Here is a 15,693-nt window from a genome sequence, read left to right as displayed (position 1 = left end):
CGAGCGGTGCTGATTAGGTCAATGAACTCATCTGAAATCCTTGGCCAAGCTAGTCTAAAGGCATGGTTGCCATCTGATGATCACTTGATGTCAATGGTGCCAGTTATGCAAACATATTTGTTTCATAACTATGCGGACATTCTAAACACCAGGATGCTTAGGTGGTTGGACTAAAGAACATCCCAAGCCCGATCCCAAGGTAGGGAGGGTCTTTCTAATTCAATAGAATGTGTGGGGATAAGTATGGTCCGAGGTTGGGAAGTTAAGCCTATGTCAATGCTTCTCCTCTCACCAAGCCAAGGCTTGCACAACCAGCTAAAGATCCTCCAGATGATACTTGTATGTTTCTTTTCTTCTTTTCTTGATAAGCATTTACCTACTTGTATGTAGAAAAGATAGTTCAATTATTTTCAATTGATTGTTAATCTAGTTATTTCAATTGATCATAAAAAACAATTATTCTCAGTTGATCATAAAAATAGTTATTTTCAGTTGATCGTTAATTTAGTTATTTCCGTGGATCATAAATACAGTTATTTTCAGTTGATCGTTAACCTAGTTATTTCAGATGATCCTGGATACAATTATCTTCAGTTAATCGTTAAACTAGTTATTTTCAGATGAACATTGATGTGGTTATGGTTATTTCAGTTAATTGTTAAAACAGTTAATGTCATATGAACAGGATTCAATTGTCTATCAATGAATGTTGAGATTTCTTTATTTAAAATTGTCTTTGTTTTCGATATGAAAAATCGTTTGTTACACTAATAAATACAGAACTTTTTAATTATTTGGGAAGCATTTAGAATACATCTGATAAGGTTTGCTTATGTCCCATTTATACCACAATTTAACATGGTTCTTATGCCATAATTGAAGAGCACACAATTATACTGAACAGGCGAATCAGTATATCAATAAACTCTTACTTTTCAAAACTTGATTAAATGCAATAGCAATACTTCAAAAATCTTAATCAACTACACATGCAAGATTTAGCAAACAAGAATACAAAAGACACAATTTACATGGCAACCCTTGTAGGAGAAAACCAAAGAAAAATATTGCTTTTGCATTGAAAACCTCTTACATTTTTTTTTGTGGGTGAAAACCTTTGAGAGACACCAATACCCTCTAGATGATGTTGTAGGACCCAACCCATTGGAGACTTCAGTCCCCACAACTGAGCACCAACTCAGAAAAAGACACCAATCTCTTTGTGAAGGAGGCACCAAAATCAAAAGAATAAAATGATAAATGATTGATCTCCTTCTTCAGTCAGATCTAAAACACTTCACAAATCTGGTCAAAATTGCTTCTCAAATGTGCTTATGTTCTTTAAGAATTTCTCAAAAGTCTGCAGTTTTTCAACCTTGATGTCTGCGGTAATCTGCTAATAGGACCGAAACAAATCTGCTCATGAGACTGAAACGAATCTGCTCATTATGTCTGAAATAACTCTTCAAAAATCTGCTCACAAAAGCCTCCTTAGATGAATATTCTTCAAGAACCACGAGATCCAAAATTGAGTGTTTCTAATTGCATCTAAAGGTTAGGATTTCTAGTTGACTTGGAGCAGAATTCCCAGACTCAGACTCAGCTTGGACTCAACAAGGCCGACTTGGCTCGTGACTCACCTACAACTCGGCAACAACTTGCCAATGACTAGGCAAAATGAAAAAACCCTTGAAATTATATACTTTATAACTTGATGTAGGAGCATCTTGGGTCAAAGAGCAATCTCACATCAACCAAAACTATTGCTTGTTTTCTGTATCAATTTGTTGTTCGAGGAGTAGTTGCTGCTGCTCGTGGTTGCAAGTTGTGCGCGGTTGGCATCTTAATGTGGACCCATTGTTGATCCTTACCCTAAGTGCACTGAATCTAATGTTCCTTGTGCTTGGAGTTTTGTGCCTCTTTTTCCGCTCGCTTTTCACTGCTTGCTTCATCCAGCATACCATGGAGTTTCTTTCTGTGTGGTCTCCTATGATGATGTGGCATCTTGCGCAGTTGAGGAACGTCTCTTGGATCATGTGTGGACCTATCCTTAAGAGCGCGGATTCTCATTTGGTCATTTTTGTTAGTTATTTGTTTTCTCCTCTAAGGCATGACCTATTTTGTAATAAAATTCCTGACAGGCTGACTTGTGGTCTTGCTGGCTATATAAGAGCTTGGATTAGATGTAGGAAAGTAAGTTGGTAGATAGAGAAGTAGAAGAGAGTCTCAAGATTGCAAGCTTGGAGCTTTGATGCTGTAATTCATTGCACTAGCCGCAACCAGGAAGGCCTTACAACATGGCATAAAAAAATTATCTACAAGTTGTCTAATTTATCACTATTTGTTCATGAATAAAGTTGGTTCCTTGCTGCTGTATATGTGTTTTCTTTTGTGTGTACTCTTGGCAAGGTGTTAGGATACCGGAATTGGTTCCTTTCCCCTGCCTACCTTGTGTCATAACTATATGCATATATATATATATATGAAATTATATAGCATATTCCATGACTCGGGACGAGTCATAAAAACTCGACAAGGTCTGCTTGGCTTGGTGAATCAGATTAATTGCACTACTCACGGAGAGTCATGGAACTTTGAGTTGGTGTTCTACCATCTATTGGGCCTTAACATTTGAATCTTGTGATTACTATATCTTTCAAAACCACTTAGTTGATCTGATTCATTAAGGATTCTTACAGGCATTCATGGCTTGTGAAAAATCTAATATCTTACTTCAGCGCCACTATAGTTCTCCCTGTCCCATAGTAAGCTTCAACAAGCCAAGTAAAATGAAAAGATCACGACAAGGAAGTAGGTTGGTTTGGGTAGTGGGTATGCTCCTCATTGATCCTAGATTCAGCTCATAGACATTAATATTCAAAAGGAAAAAAAAGGATAAAAGAAAAGAAAATGCAAGGCATATTGGCTTTTTGGGGTACACAGAAAACTCAATAGGTGTTCAAAACTTCAAACGAATTATTCACAAAAAATTGAGCAAATCTCCGTGAGGAAATTATAGCAATAACCTAGTTGGGGCTATGGACGCCTAACTGGCAATGAGGTTCTATCCAGGATGCTTTTGGAGTAAGTTACATGACGTAACTTCTCGCAATCAACTATAGGAGGTTTTGGTGGTCTTGTTGAGCAAGAATCAGTGCATTTGCACACATTTAGATAATCATAGACAACGATGTTTTGGTTTGACTCTTCTCCTTTTTTAGTATACCTTCTAGTCAGTGGATCGATTAATCAGAATTAATCAAGGAATCTATGTTCATAATGGGTCTTTATCTATGGAATGTTCAGAAACATTTATTCAAAGTGACACTAGATGTTGTGACGTTATCACACATAATCCCATTAGAAATGGGGAGTCCCAATTTTTCGCTTGTTAGGGTTTTGTTTTAGTGTTTTTGTTTCAGCCTTTCGTCTCTTGCTAGTGCAAAGTTTAGGAGTTCAATACAAATATAGGGATGTCAAAGAAGTTAAGAGAGAAAAGTGATGAAGAATTTCAGATTTCAAATAAAGGAAAAGCACTCAAAATTGAAACATTCTAGAAGAAAATAAATGGATCAATTTGAAAAAAAAAGTCTAGAATATAACTAAAAGAATAAAAAAAACATAAGAAAGGGAAAAAAATAAATAAACATTAAAATAAAAAAACAAGAGCAAAAACAAGAGCAAAACAAAGGAAATTCTTATCCAAAGAAATTCCACCTTATTTATGGATATTATAAATGCTGATTAGCAAGTTTAAAGGATGAGAACAAGGAACTGTTATCAAGAAATATTCTTAGAAGGCAGAAAATTGCCCATATCAACAAGAGGCTTGCCATTCTTCTCATTCATAAGTTGGAGAGCAATATTTGAAGCTCAAGTCTTGAGAATTGTTCCGATTGCAGGAGCAAGAGTGAGAGCTCAAGGTTATTTTTATGGCTTCCATTGGTGGACGGTTTCAATCAGTTTTGTTCATATTTTTCAAGCTACAGCAGTTTTCTTTGCAGCTCTGGAGTTAGCAGTATTTTTCAGATTTCAGATAAGGAGAATGAGGAAAATCGAGACAAAATTCAAGAAAAAAGCAAGCAGAGATGGATTTTGAAATTTTTTTGGAAAGCAATCAGAAATGTGTCTAAGTGTTCAAAGATCCTTATTTCAACAGAAAGCTTACTCCAACATGAAGAATGTGTCAAAGGCATGGCAAATTTCTCAAATCAGCTACAAAGAGATACAAGCTACAGTCAAAGCTACTAGTCTATGTATCAAAGTCAATTATCAAGAATGCAAAAACACATGAACGCAATTATCAAGAACACAAAAACACATGAATCAAAGATAACAAATGCAAATCATAGTCAAAGCTTCCAACTTGCACTAATCGTAATTGCACTCAATCAAAGTTCAGCTCCAATTGTTTCTTTGTATTCACTTCTCTTTCAAAAGAGTACTACACAATCAAAGTTATGCTTGCACAATTTCTCCAGAGCTTGTTTGCATACAATAAAAGATGATTTTTACAATGAGTGGGCACTCCTTTATATAGGCAAAGGAGTTGAGGAAAAGGGGATAAAAGTGAGAGCAATTTAACCAACTTTGACCCGATCTAACTAACAAGAGAAATTATTAGATTACATGTCATAAGGACATGCAAATTGCATTACATGTAGTTACACAATTTCATACAATACATCCTCTCTAACTACATGCATGAAAATAAATAAAGAAGAAGATGGAAGTAGAGGGAATAATCCTAAGGATTATTCTAAAGTGCCTTGTATTTGGCAATGCAGTCATGCACTAGAAAGATCTAAGATATCCATTGATTTTGATATGGCCTCAATCCTGACTATATCCGTGTATGTTGATCTTACAATCTTGTAGTTCGCTGCAATCGAATCTTGTAGATGCTTTGCCACTGATTTATATGCTGCAAATCTATTCATTGTATGTGAGCCAAATTCCTCATCATCAAGTTCAACATTGACTCTATTTGTGTATTCTAAAGTCATTTCTTCTGCTGAGACCAAATTATCATGTTCGGTGAGAGCAATGCATCCTATTTGTTCCAAGTTGCATATAAGATCTGTATCAAATGTCTAGCAGTCTTCCAAGGTTGTTTACAACTTGGTCAATAGTTTTTCTAGTATCTCTTCTTTGTGTCCCATGAGACCTTGGCATCTGTAAAACATCTTTGAAGATGGAATGACTTTACATGCCACCATGCCATCCAAATCAGTATTGGCTATCTCCTCCCAATCTACCAATAGATCTTTTAGAGTGTTGGCTTCTTGATTCATAGAGATAACCAAATCGTGTATAGTTTTCTCAATTTCTCTAATGCGTTCAAGAAATCTGACAGCATTTTTTATGGCCTGCACTCCTTCTAAGACAACTTCTCCAAACCAAGTGTTGGTTACTTCATTCATTTTTTTCTCCTCAACTGTATGAGAATTGGTAGCTACAGGTTGTGATGACTACTGTCAGATAACCTCATTTAGGCAAGTGACTTCTTCCTTAAGCTGATTTTAAATTTCCCAAAGATCATGATTGCTTCTAGACACATTAGCAAGTGCGTCTTGAGCATCTTGCAAACATCCCAACCATGTTTGTTTACCAAGATCAATCCTAGTGATCTTATAATTTGAACAATTAAGTTCCCCGACTGGTTTATCCACTAAGGGCTCTACAATTTCAGCATATTTGGTTTTCTCAGACCCAACCACAATTCTTGAAACAATCTTGTCTTTCAAAGATTTGGATTTGGTCTTCTTGTCAGGCAGTTTGTCTAGAGGTAGCACTACTTTCCTCCTCTTCATAGTAATCTCTCCACGCAAACAAACTAAAACCCTCATCAGCCGAAACAGGAACAATGCCTATAGTAGACATCAATCCTAATTGTATTTCAGTTGTAATTGTGCATACCTCAGTTTGTACAGCTGAATCCATAGGTGCTTTTTTAGGTGATTCCATCATGAACATATCAAAACCAACAATTAAAGTGTCAAGTTGGGAAACTTGTCCTTCTATGAGAGTTGGCAAATCCTTAAAAAAATCTCCCAAGTTTTCACATTGTTTTGCTGTGAGAATGGGAGGAGCTGTGGAAGAGATAGGGAAAGCTGACATGTTCACCTCTGAGGTAGATGTAAAGACAATGGAGAATGAATCCATGTTGTTGTCTACATTATCCAAGACGGGTTCCTCCTAAGGAAGCAGTTTTTGAGCATTTGGTGGCCTTAAAGGAGAAATTATCATGATTTATCCTCCTTACTATTCATCAAATTCTTCTCCAGATGCAGTTTCTTCTTCAGCTTCTTCTTCTTGAGTTGGTGCTTAAGGGGGCTCCTAAGATGACTTTGACCCTTTTCCACCTTTGAGCTTAATCTTGAGAGATTTCTCAAGCATTGAAGAAGATGCACCATCTTGGCTTGTAATCTTCATATTAGATATCCTTCCAACTAGTCCAAAACTGTTGCAATCTGACCTGAGCTTAGGATATACACTATTGAGGCAGTTGATCTTTAGCCACTTGTTGGTATTTGCTAAGATGGATTGAAATCTATCAAAGATAGAGATGCATTCCTTGTGTTGCCAATTGATGGGAAATGGACAACACTTGCCAAAGCCTACCTAATGGTATTCCGGGTCTAGAATACTATCATTGTCTCTTTCCTAGAAATTGGGTGGAATCTTAACCATGTTGAGATCAATGATCTGCTGCAAGGTGAGCCTACAATAATCCATCTTCATAATATCCAGCTCCGTGTGCATATCAATCCATACATCCTCCATTTGATGAACATGAGTGAATGCTCTCTTGATTCTTGAATTCAAACCTCAGTAATCAAAATCATACCTAGCCTTGAACTTCTTCATAGTAATCAGCTGAAGTTTTGTCTCCATGTCTTTTGAATCGTATATTGAGTTGAGCATATATCACCCAATCACCAAAGGTTTAGCGATAGTGATATCGAAACTTGGCTTATGTAGAGTATTTTGATATGATTGTACCTCAATAAGCTGCCTGGATAACTCCATCAGAATGATGTTGTCAGTAGGATACCTTGGTAGTATATATGGCTCTCCTTTGAAGTAAGCAACCCTTAGATAAGTGAAAGTTGGAAACTATAGAAAGATGCAACCAAACTGATTCAACTTGTTCCAAGCTTCATTTGATACCCTCTTGATCACCAACTCCTTATCAAATTAACATCTGAAATGTCCAAAGAATGCATCTTGGACTCTCCTTAGTCTTATAATATACCTTACTCTATGTTAATGTGATTCGTTCATAGCGATTCCAAATGGGAACCAAAGTGTGATCTCCCTTGGTGGATAAGCCTAAAAAAGATCCCATAGCTATGTAAACCAAGTATGAATTCATGTAGAATGGCACTAAAGTTTCCATGTTAAGCAATTGTTCACACAAAGTTGTACTAATGAGCTCTCCCCAAAAGATAGGTTCTTTATTATCATAGATTTGGAAAATGAATTTGAACATCCCTAATTCAAATTCGCCAAATTCCTTAAGGCCGCACACCCCACTGAGAAGGGTAATCAAGTCTTTACATTCTAGCTTAAAGTTAGATCTGTGTAAAGTCTTTGGCCATCTAGAAAAGTTATTTCTTCTAATAGTACAGTAATATGCATTCATATACTTTTGGTACTCTAGCTTTTTCTAGTCCACAAGTAGAGAGTTGTATCCTTTGATAAGTCACATTCTACACTTTGAGGGACCTTGAAAATCTTTTCAATCACCTCCGGCTCTAGACTGATCATAACTTTTTTATTTGCATTTTTTATCATTTTGTATTTAAGACTAAAATGGCGAGCACATCCTAAGACGAACTCAAGTTCCAGGGAAGCCATAGGGAAAGTAGATACAAGGTGGATGTACTTTTCTTTTTGCACCTCATCTCTTTTCTTGAAGGGCTTTCAACCCTTTGTAGGAATTCAGCAATGTCCACGTGTCCAATTTATGTATCAGAAACATTATATAAGGTAGAAGAAACATGAGATGTAGGTGCATGTGCCAACTCCTTGTCATCTAGATACTTCATCTTTCCTTTTGACTTCAAAGATGGGGGCATGTCTTGTGCCACAACATGAAAATTCCATAGTGTGAACACATCATCAAAAGATATGGATACTGACTCCACGAGGATATTGGCAAAGACAGATCATGAGAAAAGATGAATTTGGAGTATGAATTAGATACTCGTGGAAAGTAAGCAATGAGTTGGATGTGATATGGAAAGTATGTGCAGAGGACTAAAATGGGACTTAGAAGTTGGATAGCATGTAAATGTGTATGTGTTTTCATGTAAATGCTCTTTGGAATGCAAGCTAAGTTCATGGGAATGCATGCAAATAACAAAGCTGATTTTGGTATTTAAAGAGTGACCTACCAAAATGGGTTCTCTAGATGTAATTACATGTAAAGTGATTTACATGTAATCATGACTTGATGTAATCGTGTAATTAGGTTCGAAGAATTAGATTACATATAAACGCATATGAAGGTAGGAATGTGAAATTACATGCAAATGCAGATGGAAAGTGAGATTACATGTAAATGCAGATGGAGAGTGAGATTACATGTAATTCTGGATAGAAAGTGAGATTACATGTAATTGCATAACAAAGGAAAGGATGCAATGTGCTTTGGCGTGTGTTGGTGAAATGGTGTGATGCACTTGCATGTAAAGTTGGAAAGTGGAGTGGTGAAGAATGATTGTGGATTCTTAGGAAAGAACCTTAAGCTTTTCGAAAATCATAACAACAACAAACAACAAACAAAAACCAAGCAGAAAACAAAAGCATACCTTTGGTTTTTGACTCAAACACGACAGATACTAAGTTACTTTCCTATGCAAATTCGAAATTGGAATTTAGGGAAATTTCAAGCACTTGAAAATGAAGGTTTTCATCTTATTTAAAGAGGATTTACAGAATAAATGGCATATATTTGGAAAAATGTACAAGGATGAACCAAAATATGCATGGAAATAGCAAACAAAGGAAAACTAACTTTACTGAAATCTACACCATGTTTAACTTCAACTTTTAACACATAAATGAAGCAAGCTGTCTTTGATAGTTTACAGAAGACAGGGGATGTCTATGTAAATTTACTATTCAGTCGTGAAAAATTGCAGTCAATTTGTAACTATTCATTCACTTACAGGGAGCAAGATTTCGAAGTCCATTATCCAAAAATACTAGGCAGAAATGACTACAATTATTAGAAAAGAAAATAGGAAGCCACGGAAATAATTACTTGATAGTTCCACCACGGACACCAATAGAGTACAGAGCCTCAGGGACTCGTCCTTCCATCTCATTGCCATTAAGTAACCTGCATTAGAAAATATGAGCTTGATGAGTGTAAAGAGAAAGGAGACATCAAAATACTTGCTTCTGTGAAAGTATTATGAGTAAATACAAAAAAGGATTGACTACAGAGCTTATAAGACATTCATAAGAATTAAACAGATGATGGCACTGTGGTTTCCCCATCCTTAAACCAACAATATAAAAGTAATTAAGTGCTTTGTTATCAAGGAGAGGCAGTCTTTGAAAACCTATAGCCAATAGCAGTTAGCAATAATAGATGTACATATGTTATTATACGATATTAGGAAAAGCCATGAAGTCCTATCAATGAGATGGCTTTCCTAGTTTAGGAGGAATAAGGATCAGCCCAAGCTGATGATGACCTTTCATTAAGGATGGTGAGCAACATGTCAATCACACCAAGTATAGAGAACATCTCCATGGGCAAGCTATAAAAGATTACTACACTCAAGACATTTTCATTGTATGGATCAGTCATTCTTTACAGAGACAATTACTAGAACAGCAAGTATGCATTATCAATAATGCAAGGCAAACATATGAACATCAAAGAAAACATGTTTCCGGTATATGCATTGATTGATGATCGAGATCAAAAGAAGGCTCTAGTTGAAGGAACAAAGAGTTATCATGGTTCCCAAACAATAAGGTTAGCATCTACCATCAGTAGTAACAGTGACAAGACTATCAAGGAATGAAGATTGAATTCTATTATCTGAGGCATGAACCAATATCAAGAAGTTCCCAAGGACATCGATGGTTGATGAGGAGCAGCAAGCATATCACAAATGTATACACACAATATAAATATCTACTTATGAAGAATGACATCAACAGCATGAAGAAGAATAAGGAATCATCATCAATATACAGTGACTACACTGATTAATCAAGGAGAAGAGAAGAAGATGGAGTCATCATCAATGACAAGTGAATTAAGGATTGATGTCTAACTAAACTCATTAAAAGTAAGAAGCAATCTGTCTGCAGCACTGAATCTGAAGGAGTTCAGTATGATCATTAATATCATTGCTCAAGAGATGAACAGATTTGACAAATTCCTAGAGAGGCAAATTGACATCCAAACTAATACACATACAGTCAGAAAATGGGTGATAATTATGGACCATAATTCCAATTAGGGAAGGAGGAATGTCAATACTTGAAGAATCATTGATAAGAAGGGATGAAAGACATATGCACTTATTAATCAATCAATTTATGATGGAAACATCAATATCAATTTGATGATCAGTCAAGGAACTTGATTGATAAAGAGGCAAAACTTTATTAAGTGTAAATAATCTGCAAACATAAACTAACAGTGATCATAAGTTGGAGATTAACCATAATGAAAGGGTTAACCATAATGAAAGGGTGTGATCTGAAAGCTAAATGATTGTTTGATGAAAATATGCAATTAGAACATGAGTTTGATTGATAAACATTAAGATGATGAAACAATACAGTTAGTGATTTTTATGAAGAAAGGTGAATCTAAGAGGCATGCATGATGAGACACATCTCTTATGCATGACTCATCCTTCCAAAAGCAAGGTATGAGGAGGCATTCCCAACCACTCAATTCAGCATCAATTAGAATTCAATCTCTTTTATTATCCCTTGTGGATCTGCTCCTATTTGAGCAATTGCCTATTGGCATTGTTGGTTGCACACACTTCAAGAAAGATCAGAGATGGCACCTTGTGGCAACCATCAATCAAGCATGTCAGATATAGAGGCAGCTTCAAAATTGCATAAACATATCGGCATACCAGAGAGCATTTATTGCTTTAAGCAGTAAGTAGACTTCATTGAAAGGATTGAAGGATTGCATTAAAAACTGAAATTGAATTACTTTAAGAGATAATTAAGGATCATATATTGCATGCTATAAGAGTTATACCAGAAAAATCAGTTCGCATTGCTATAAGCAATACCATTACATCTCAATTGCACAGTTATATTGCCATATTTGACATAGCAAAGATCATTGCACTAAGTGCAAAACATACCAATTCACTTTAGCATACATATTATTGCATTTATCAGAGATAGCAAGTGACATTGTTTATTGTTATATTATACACATTTATCTCCATAATATCCAGTACATAGCTCAATTCAAAATCAGATAGGATAAGTTTATGAAATTGAGTAATTGTCCCAATATTCCTAGTTATCCTAAAAAGGGGCCACTATGGCAATTTAGTATAAAACACATAAAAAGTAATGATAGGACATATTAAATCCATAAGGTAAATACTTAGACTGACTCCACCTTGGCATTTATATTTGCAGTTTAGCCTAATTTAACATCCCAATCCGTAAAGACTGAGTAATTGTAATTATTGTAGAATTAATTATGAACATGTTCAATTTCTTCTTGCAATAGTTAGATGCACTTGATGATAAGATTAGTTGTCTCCTATGATTAGCATGGTATTGGCATTTGAAATGTTTTTGGATAATTAACAATGGACTATCTATTGTCAACACTAGAGTTACAACTCTCTTCTTCAATCTGCGATAAATCCTCCTTCAATTCTGCTATAAATTGATCATAATCAGCCACAAAGTGATCTCTCTCCTCTTGCATATCTTCTATGTACTCCTTAGATTCTGCTCATTAAATATGAAATAATGTTCTCATATATTTCTCTCTCTAGGTCTGGTGTTGATGCTTAATATGATTGCTTTTTCTCATTCACTACAAACACTCCTCTCATCTAATCACGCTCCCTTTTACATCTTCTCATTTCCCTTATAGACATCTTTCTTCATCAAATAGTCACAACTTGTCCCTTATAGACATCTTTCTTCATCAAATAGTCACAACTTGTAAACCAAGTTACATCTATTCATATTGCATTCCATAGTAATCGCCCTTGTCCTAACTAAAAAGAACCATTTCAATATAAAATGAATTGCAACTCTTATGAGTTGTCATGCACAAAGTTTTTTGCATATTAAACAAGAAATACCTTTGTTAGTGTTTATTAATATTAACCACCTTCTTGATTTGGCCACCTATTGAACTTCTATAATTTAATTATATTACATATGTTGAGCATAATAACTCCGAGCATAATAACCTATGAAGTTCATAAGAAATCTGCATATTCTCATTTCTGATCAAATCTGAAGTCCAAAAATCATTAACAGCATCAATGACAACTTTCCAACTATCTCCTCTTGTGTCATTGATGGCAATTTTTTAAAGAATTTACAATGACAATGCTCCCCCTTTGTCTAATGCTCCCTTCTACTCATCCTATCCCCCTTTGACATCAAAGGCTAAGGCCTCTATAGAATTGTATGATAGCACAACAAAATCTCCCCCTTACAATCGAAACATGAAGCCCTAAATGAATTTTCAAAAGAAAAATCATGTTTCCACTATAAAGAAAAATGGGAGTGTGGGCATGTTTGTGATCAAGAAGACTTTAAAAGGCAACAAGAAGACCTAAGAAAGGAGGATCAGTGCTTCAAGTGTGAGTGAGAATGGTGATCTTCCAACACTTCACCTTTACTCGCCACCATTCCTCTCCCCCTTCCTAAGGTTGCTTTCAAGCAGAAAGTCCAAAAGTTCTTAAAGTCTGGATTCATTAGACCCATTAGTTATTCCCCTAGGGTCTCCAACATCATTCTTCTAGAAAAACCCAACAGTTGCATTATTATTTTGTATTTCATTAAGAGAAGATTTTGACAAAAAGAGGGGTAAAAATTTATTAAGACAGAAAGGAATACAACAAGGAGAGCTCAACAAGGAGCTCGATCCTGAGCAACAAGATCATCAAATTCTTGCACCATCTCAAAGGACAATTGCCACCTATCCCTAATATTCCAACCCGGATCATGACTAGAAGCCCATTTGGCTAAACAATCAGCAGTTCTATTCCATTCACGAGGAATATACGTGAACCTAATGAACTGAAAAGAGGAAGAGAAGAAAAGAATCTGCTTAACAACAATGGCCAGCTGCCAACTAACATCCTCAAGCTCTTGTGAAGAAAGCATGTTCACCACCACCTGTGAATCAGACTCACAGATAATCTTACTCCATCCCCGCAAGCAACACTGTTCCACAACATATAAAATAGCCTGAGCTTCCATGAGATTGTTAGTATAATCACCCTTATGAACTGAGAAGAAAAATTTAACATCCCAGAACTACAACGAGCCACTCTGCCAATACCAGCCGGACCAGGATTCCCACGGGAAGAACCATCAGTGTTAATTTTCAGAACTCCACAAGGAGGAGGAGTCCAGTGCCCATCCCGGTTAACCCGACCCTTCCTCTGATGGTGAAGCTCCCTGGACATAGAAGGAAACCTATGAGCTGCAGCCCCATCCTGCAGATGAAAATTGAGGCGATTACAGATAGCAAGATCAACCGGATCCATACCCCCATCAAGCTCACACTTCACAAGAATAGTTTCCGGAAGAGAATGTGATATTTTCCACCAAAGATGCAAAACACCAAGTCGAACATCTTGGAATATGCGACGATTCCTCTCCAACCAGATATGCCAAAGCATGAAAGATGGGCCAGCAATCCAAGCAGCATGGAGAGAAGAAGACTTGGAGGGAGCACTACCCAAGCGGGCCCAGAACTCAGGCAAAGAGGAAGCATGCCGACAAGAGCAACCCCAAGCGCTCCACCAAAGGTGCCATATATGAGTAGAATAGGAGCAATGGAAGAACAGATGGGAGACAGACTCCTCTCCATTACCACACAAAACACAATAAGAGGGGCCCTGAAATCCACGTTTACAAAGATTATCCCAGGTAAGACAACGGTTGTGAGCCACTAGCCACATGAAAAAATTGCACTTGGACCAAGAAACTTTATTCCAAACTTGCTTCCACCAAGGGACCTCAGCATCCCCAAATAATTGTCTAGTTATCTCCTAATACCCAGCAGAGACATGATATTTACCAGACAAGGTACCGCCCCAAGCCAAAACATCTGGACCAAGCAAAGAAGAACACTCTCTAGAGGCCAGAATTTGAGAACGCTCCTGACGATCCATGTCTGTACCTCCAGGAGGCCAATCAGAAGAATGCTTCCATCTGTAACCAACAACAAGTCCCAATTGATAAGGAGTCTTGTAATGAGCCACTTTATCCCATCCAGCGGCAAGAAAAGAGTCACAAAGAGGCTGAAGAATCCATCCCAAGCATCAGACCAAAACAAAGCCTGAGATCCTCCTTTACATATCCAGAACAGACCCCTCTTCACCAACATCGCACCTGTCTTCAAAGTATGCCAAACCATTGAGCCACGACCTTCAAGAGGAAGTGCAGAAATAGAGCAAGGATCAGCACCATGAAAATATTTATGAGTGATAATACGAGCCCAAAGTTGATGTTGTCCAGAGCACCATCGCCAATAAAGTTTAGCAGCCAAAGCTTGACTACTCAATAGAGCAGATCGAAAACCAAGACCACCCTCCTTTTTAGGCCTACAAACAGTTGCCCAATTAACCAAGCACCATTTAGTACTACGCAAATTACCACTCCAAAGGAATTGTCGAGAAAGAGCATCAAACTCCTTGAGAAAGTAAATAGGTGCAGCGTGAACCATGCTTCTATAAGTAGGAAGAGCTTGGATAACAGCTTGAAGAAGAGTAACCCGGGCAGCAGCAGAAAGCCATCTATGAGTCCAATGATTTACCTTATCCTGAAGCTTGGTAATCAAATTTTGCCAGAAGAGACGTGGCTACCTGGAAACAGCAATAGGAATGCCAAGATAAGTCAAAGGAAGTGATCCTATCTGAAACCGTAGGATACCAACAATCCTATGCTGAATAGAATCAGGAGTGTTAAAAAAGTAAATGGAAGATTTGTGCTCATTAACTTTCTGGCCTGAAGCTGCCAAATAAACACCCAAAGCATGTCGAAAGGCTTCAACTTCCTTGATCCTAGCAAGACCAGCAAGAGCAGAATCATCAACAAATTGAAGATGGGAAAGAGAAGGTAAGCCATTACCCCACCGCCAGCCTTGAATAGAATTTTGGGACACCTGATGCTTAATGAATCTGCCCAAGCCTTCAGCCATGATGATGAATAGATATGGGGAGAGAGGGTCACCTTGGCGGAGGCCTCTAGAAGCACCAAATAGTTGAGAAGGTTGACCATTAATAAGAACAGAAAAAGAGGCAGAAGTAACACAACTCATAATCCAACTCACCCAGTCAGAGCTAAATCCAAAAGAAAGAAGAATACTCCTTAGGAAGCTCCATTTAACTCTATCGTAGGCCTTAGCCATATCCAGCTTAACAAACATGGCTCTCTCCCTTGAAGTAGCCATAGAGTGAATAGCCTCAGTAGCAATAA

General features: G+C 37.1%; 1 protein-coding gene across 4 annotated transcripts in view; it reads right to left on the bottom strand.

Annotated features, from left to right (window-relative positions):
* LOC149580032 (Di-glucose binding protein with Leucine-rich repeat domain-containing protein) overlaps window positions 1-15,693 on the bottom strand; it is an 80,165-nt gene that overhangs the window by 14,205 nt on the left and 50,267 nt on the right. For all 4 annotated transcript variants that reach the window (XM_089788572.1, XM_089788579.1, XM_089788597.1 and 1 more), the window contains exon 7: window positions 9,275-9,352. In XM_089788572.1, the coding sequence (XP_089644698.1) occupies window positions 9,275-9,352 (78 nt within the window). The remainder of the gene's footprint in view (window positions 1-9,274; window positions 9,353-15,693) is intronic.

This window comes from Cupressus sempervirens, chromosome 1 (assembly GCF_028749045.1).
Source record: "Cupressus sempervirens isolate cs-2001-9-10 chromosome 1, ASM2874904v1, whole genome shotgun sequence".
Classification (NCBI taxonomy): domain Eukaryota; kingdom Viridiplantae; phylum Streptophyta; class Pinopsida; order Cupressales; family Cupressaceae; genus Cupressus; species Cupressus sempervirens.
Note: the sequence above shows the minus strand (reverse complement) of the source record. Positions and strands in the feature narration are given on the sequence as shown.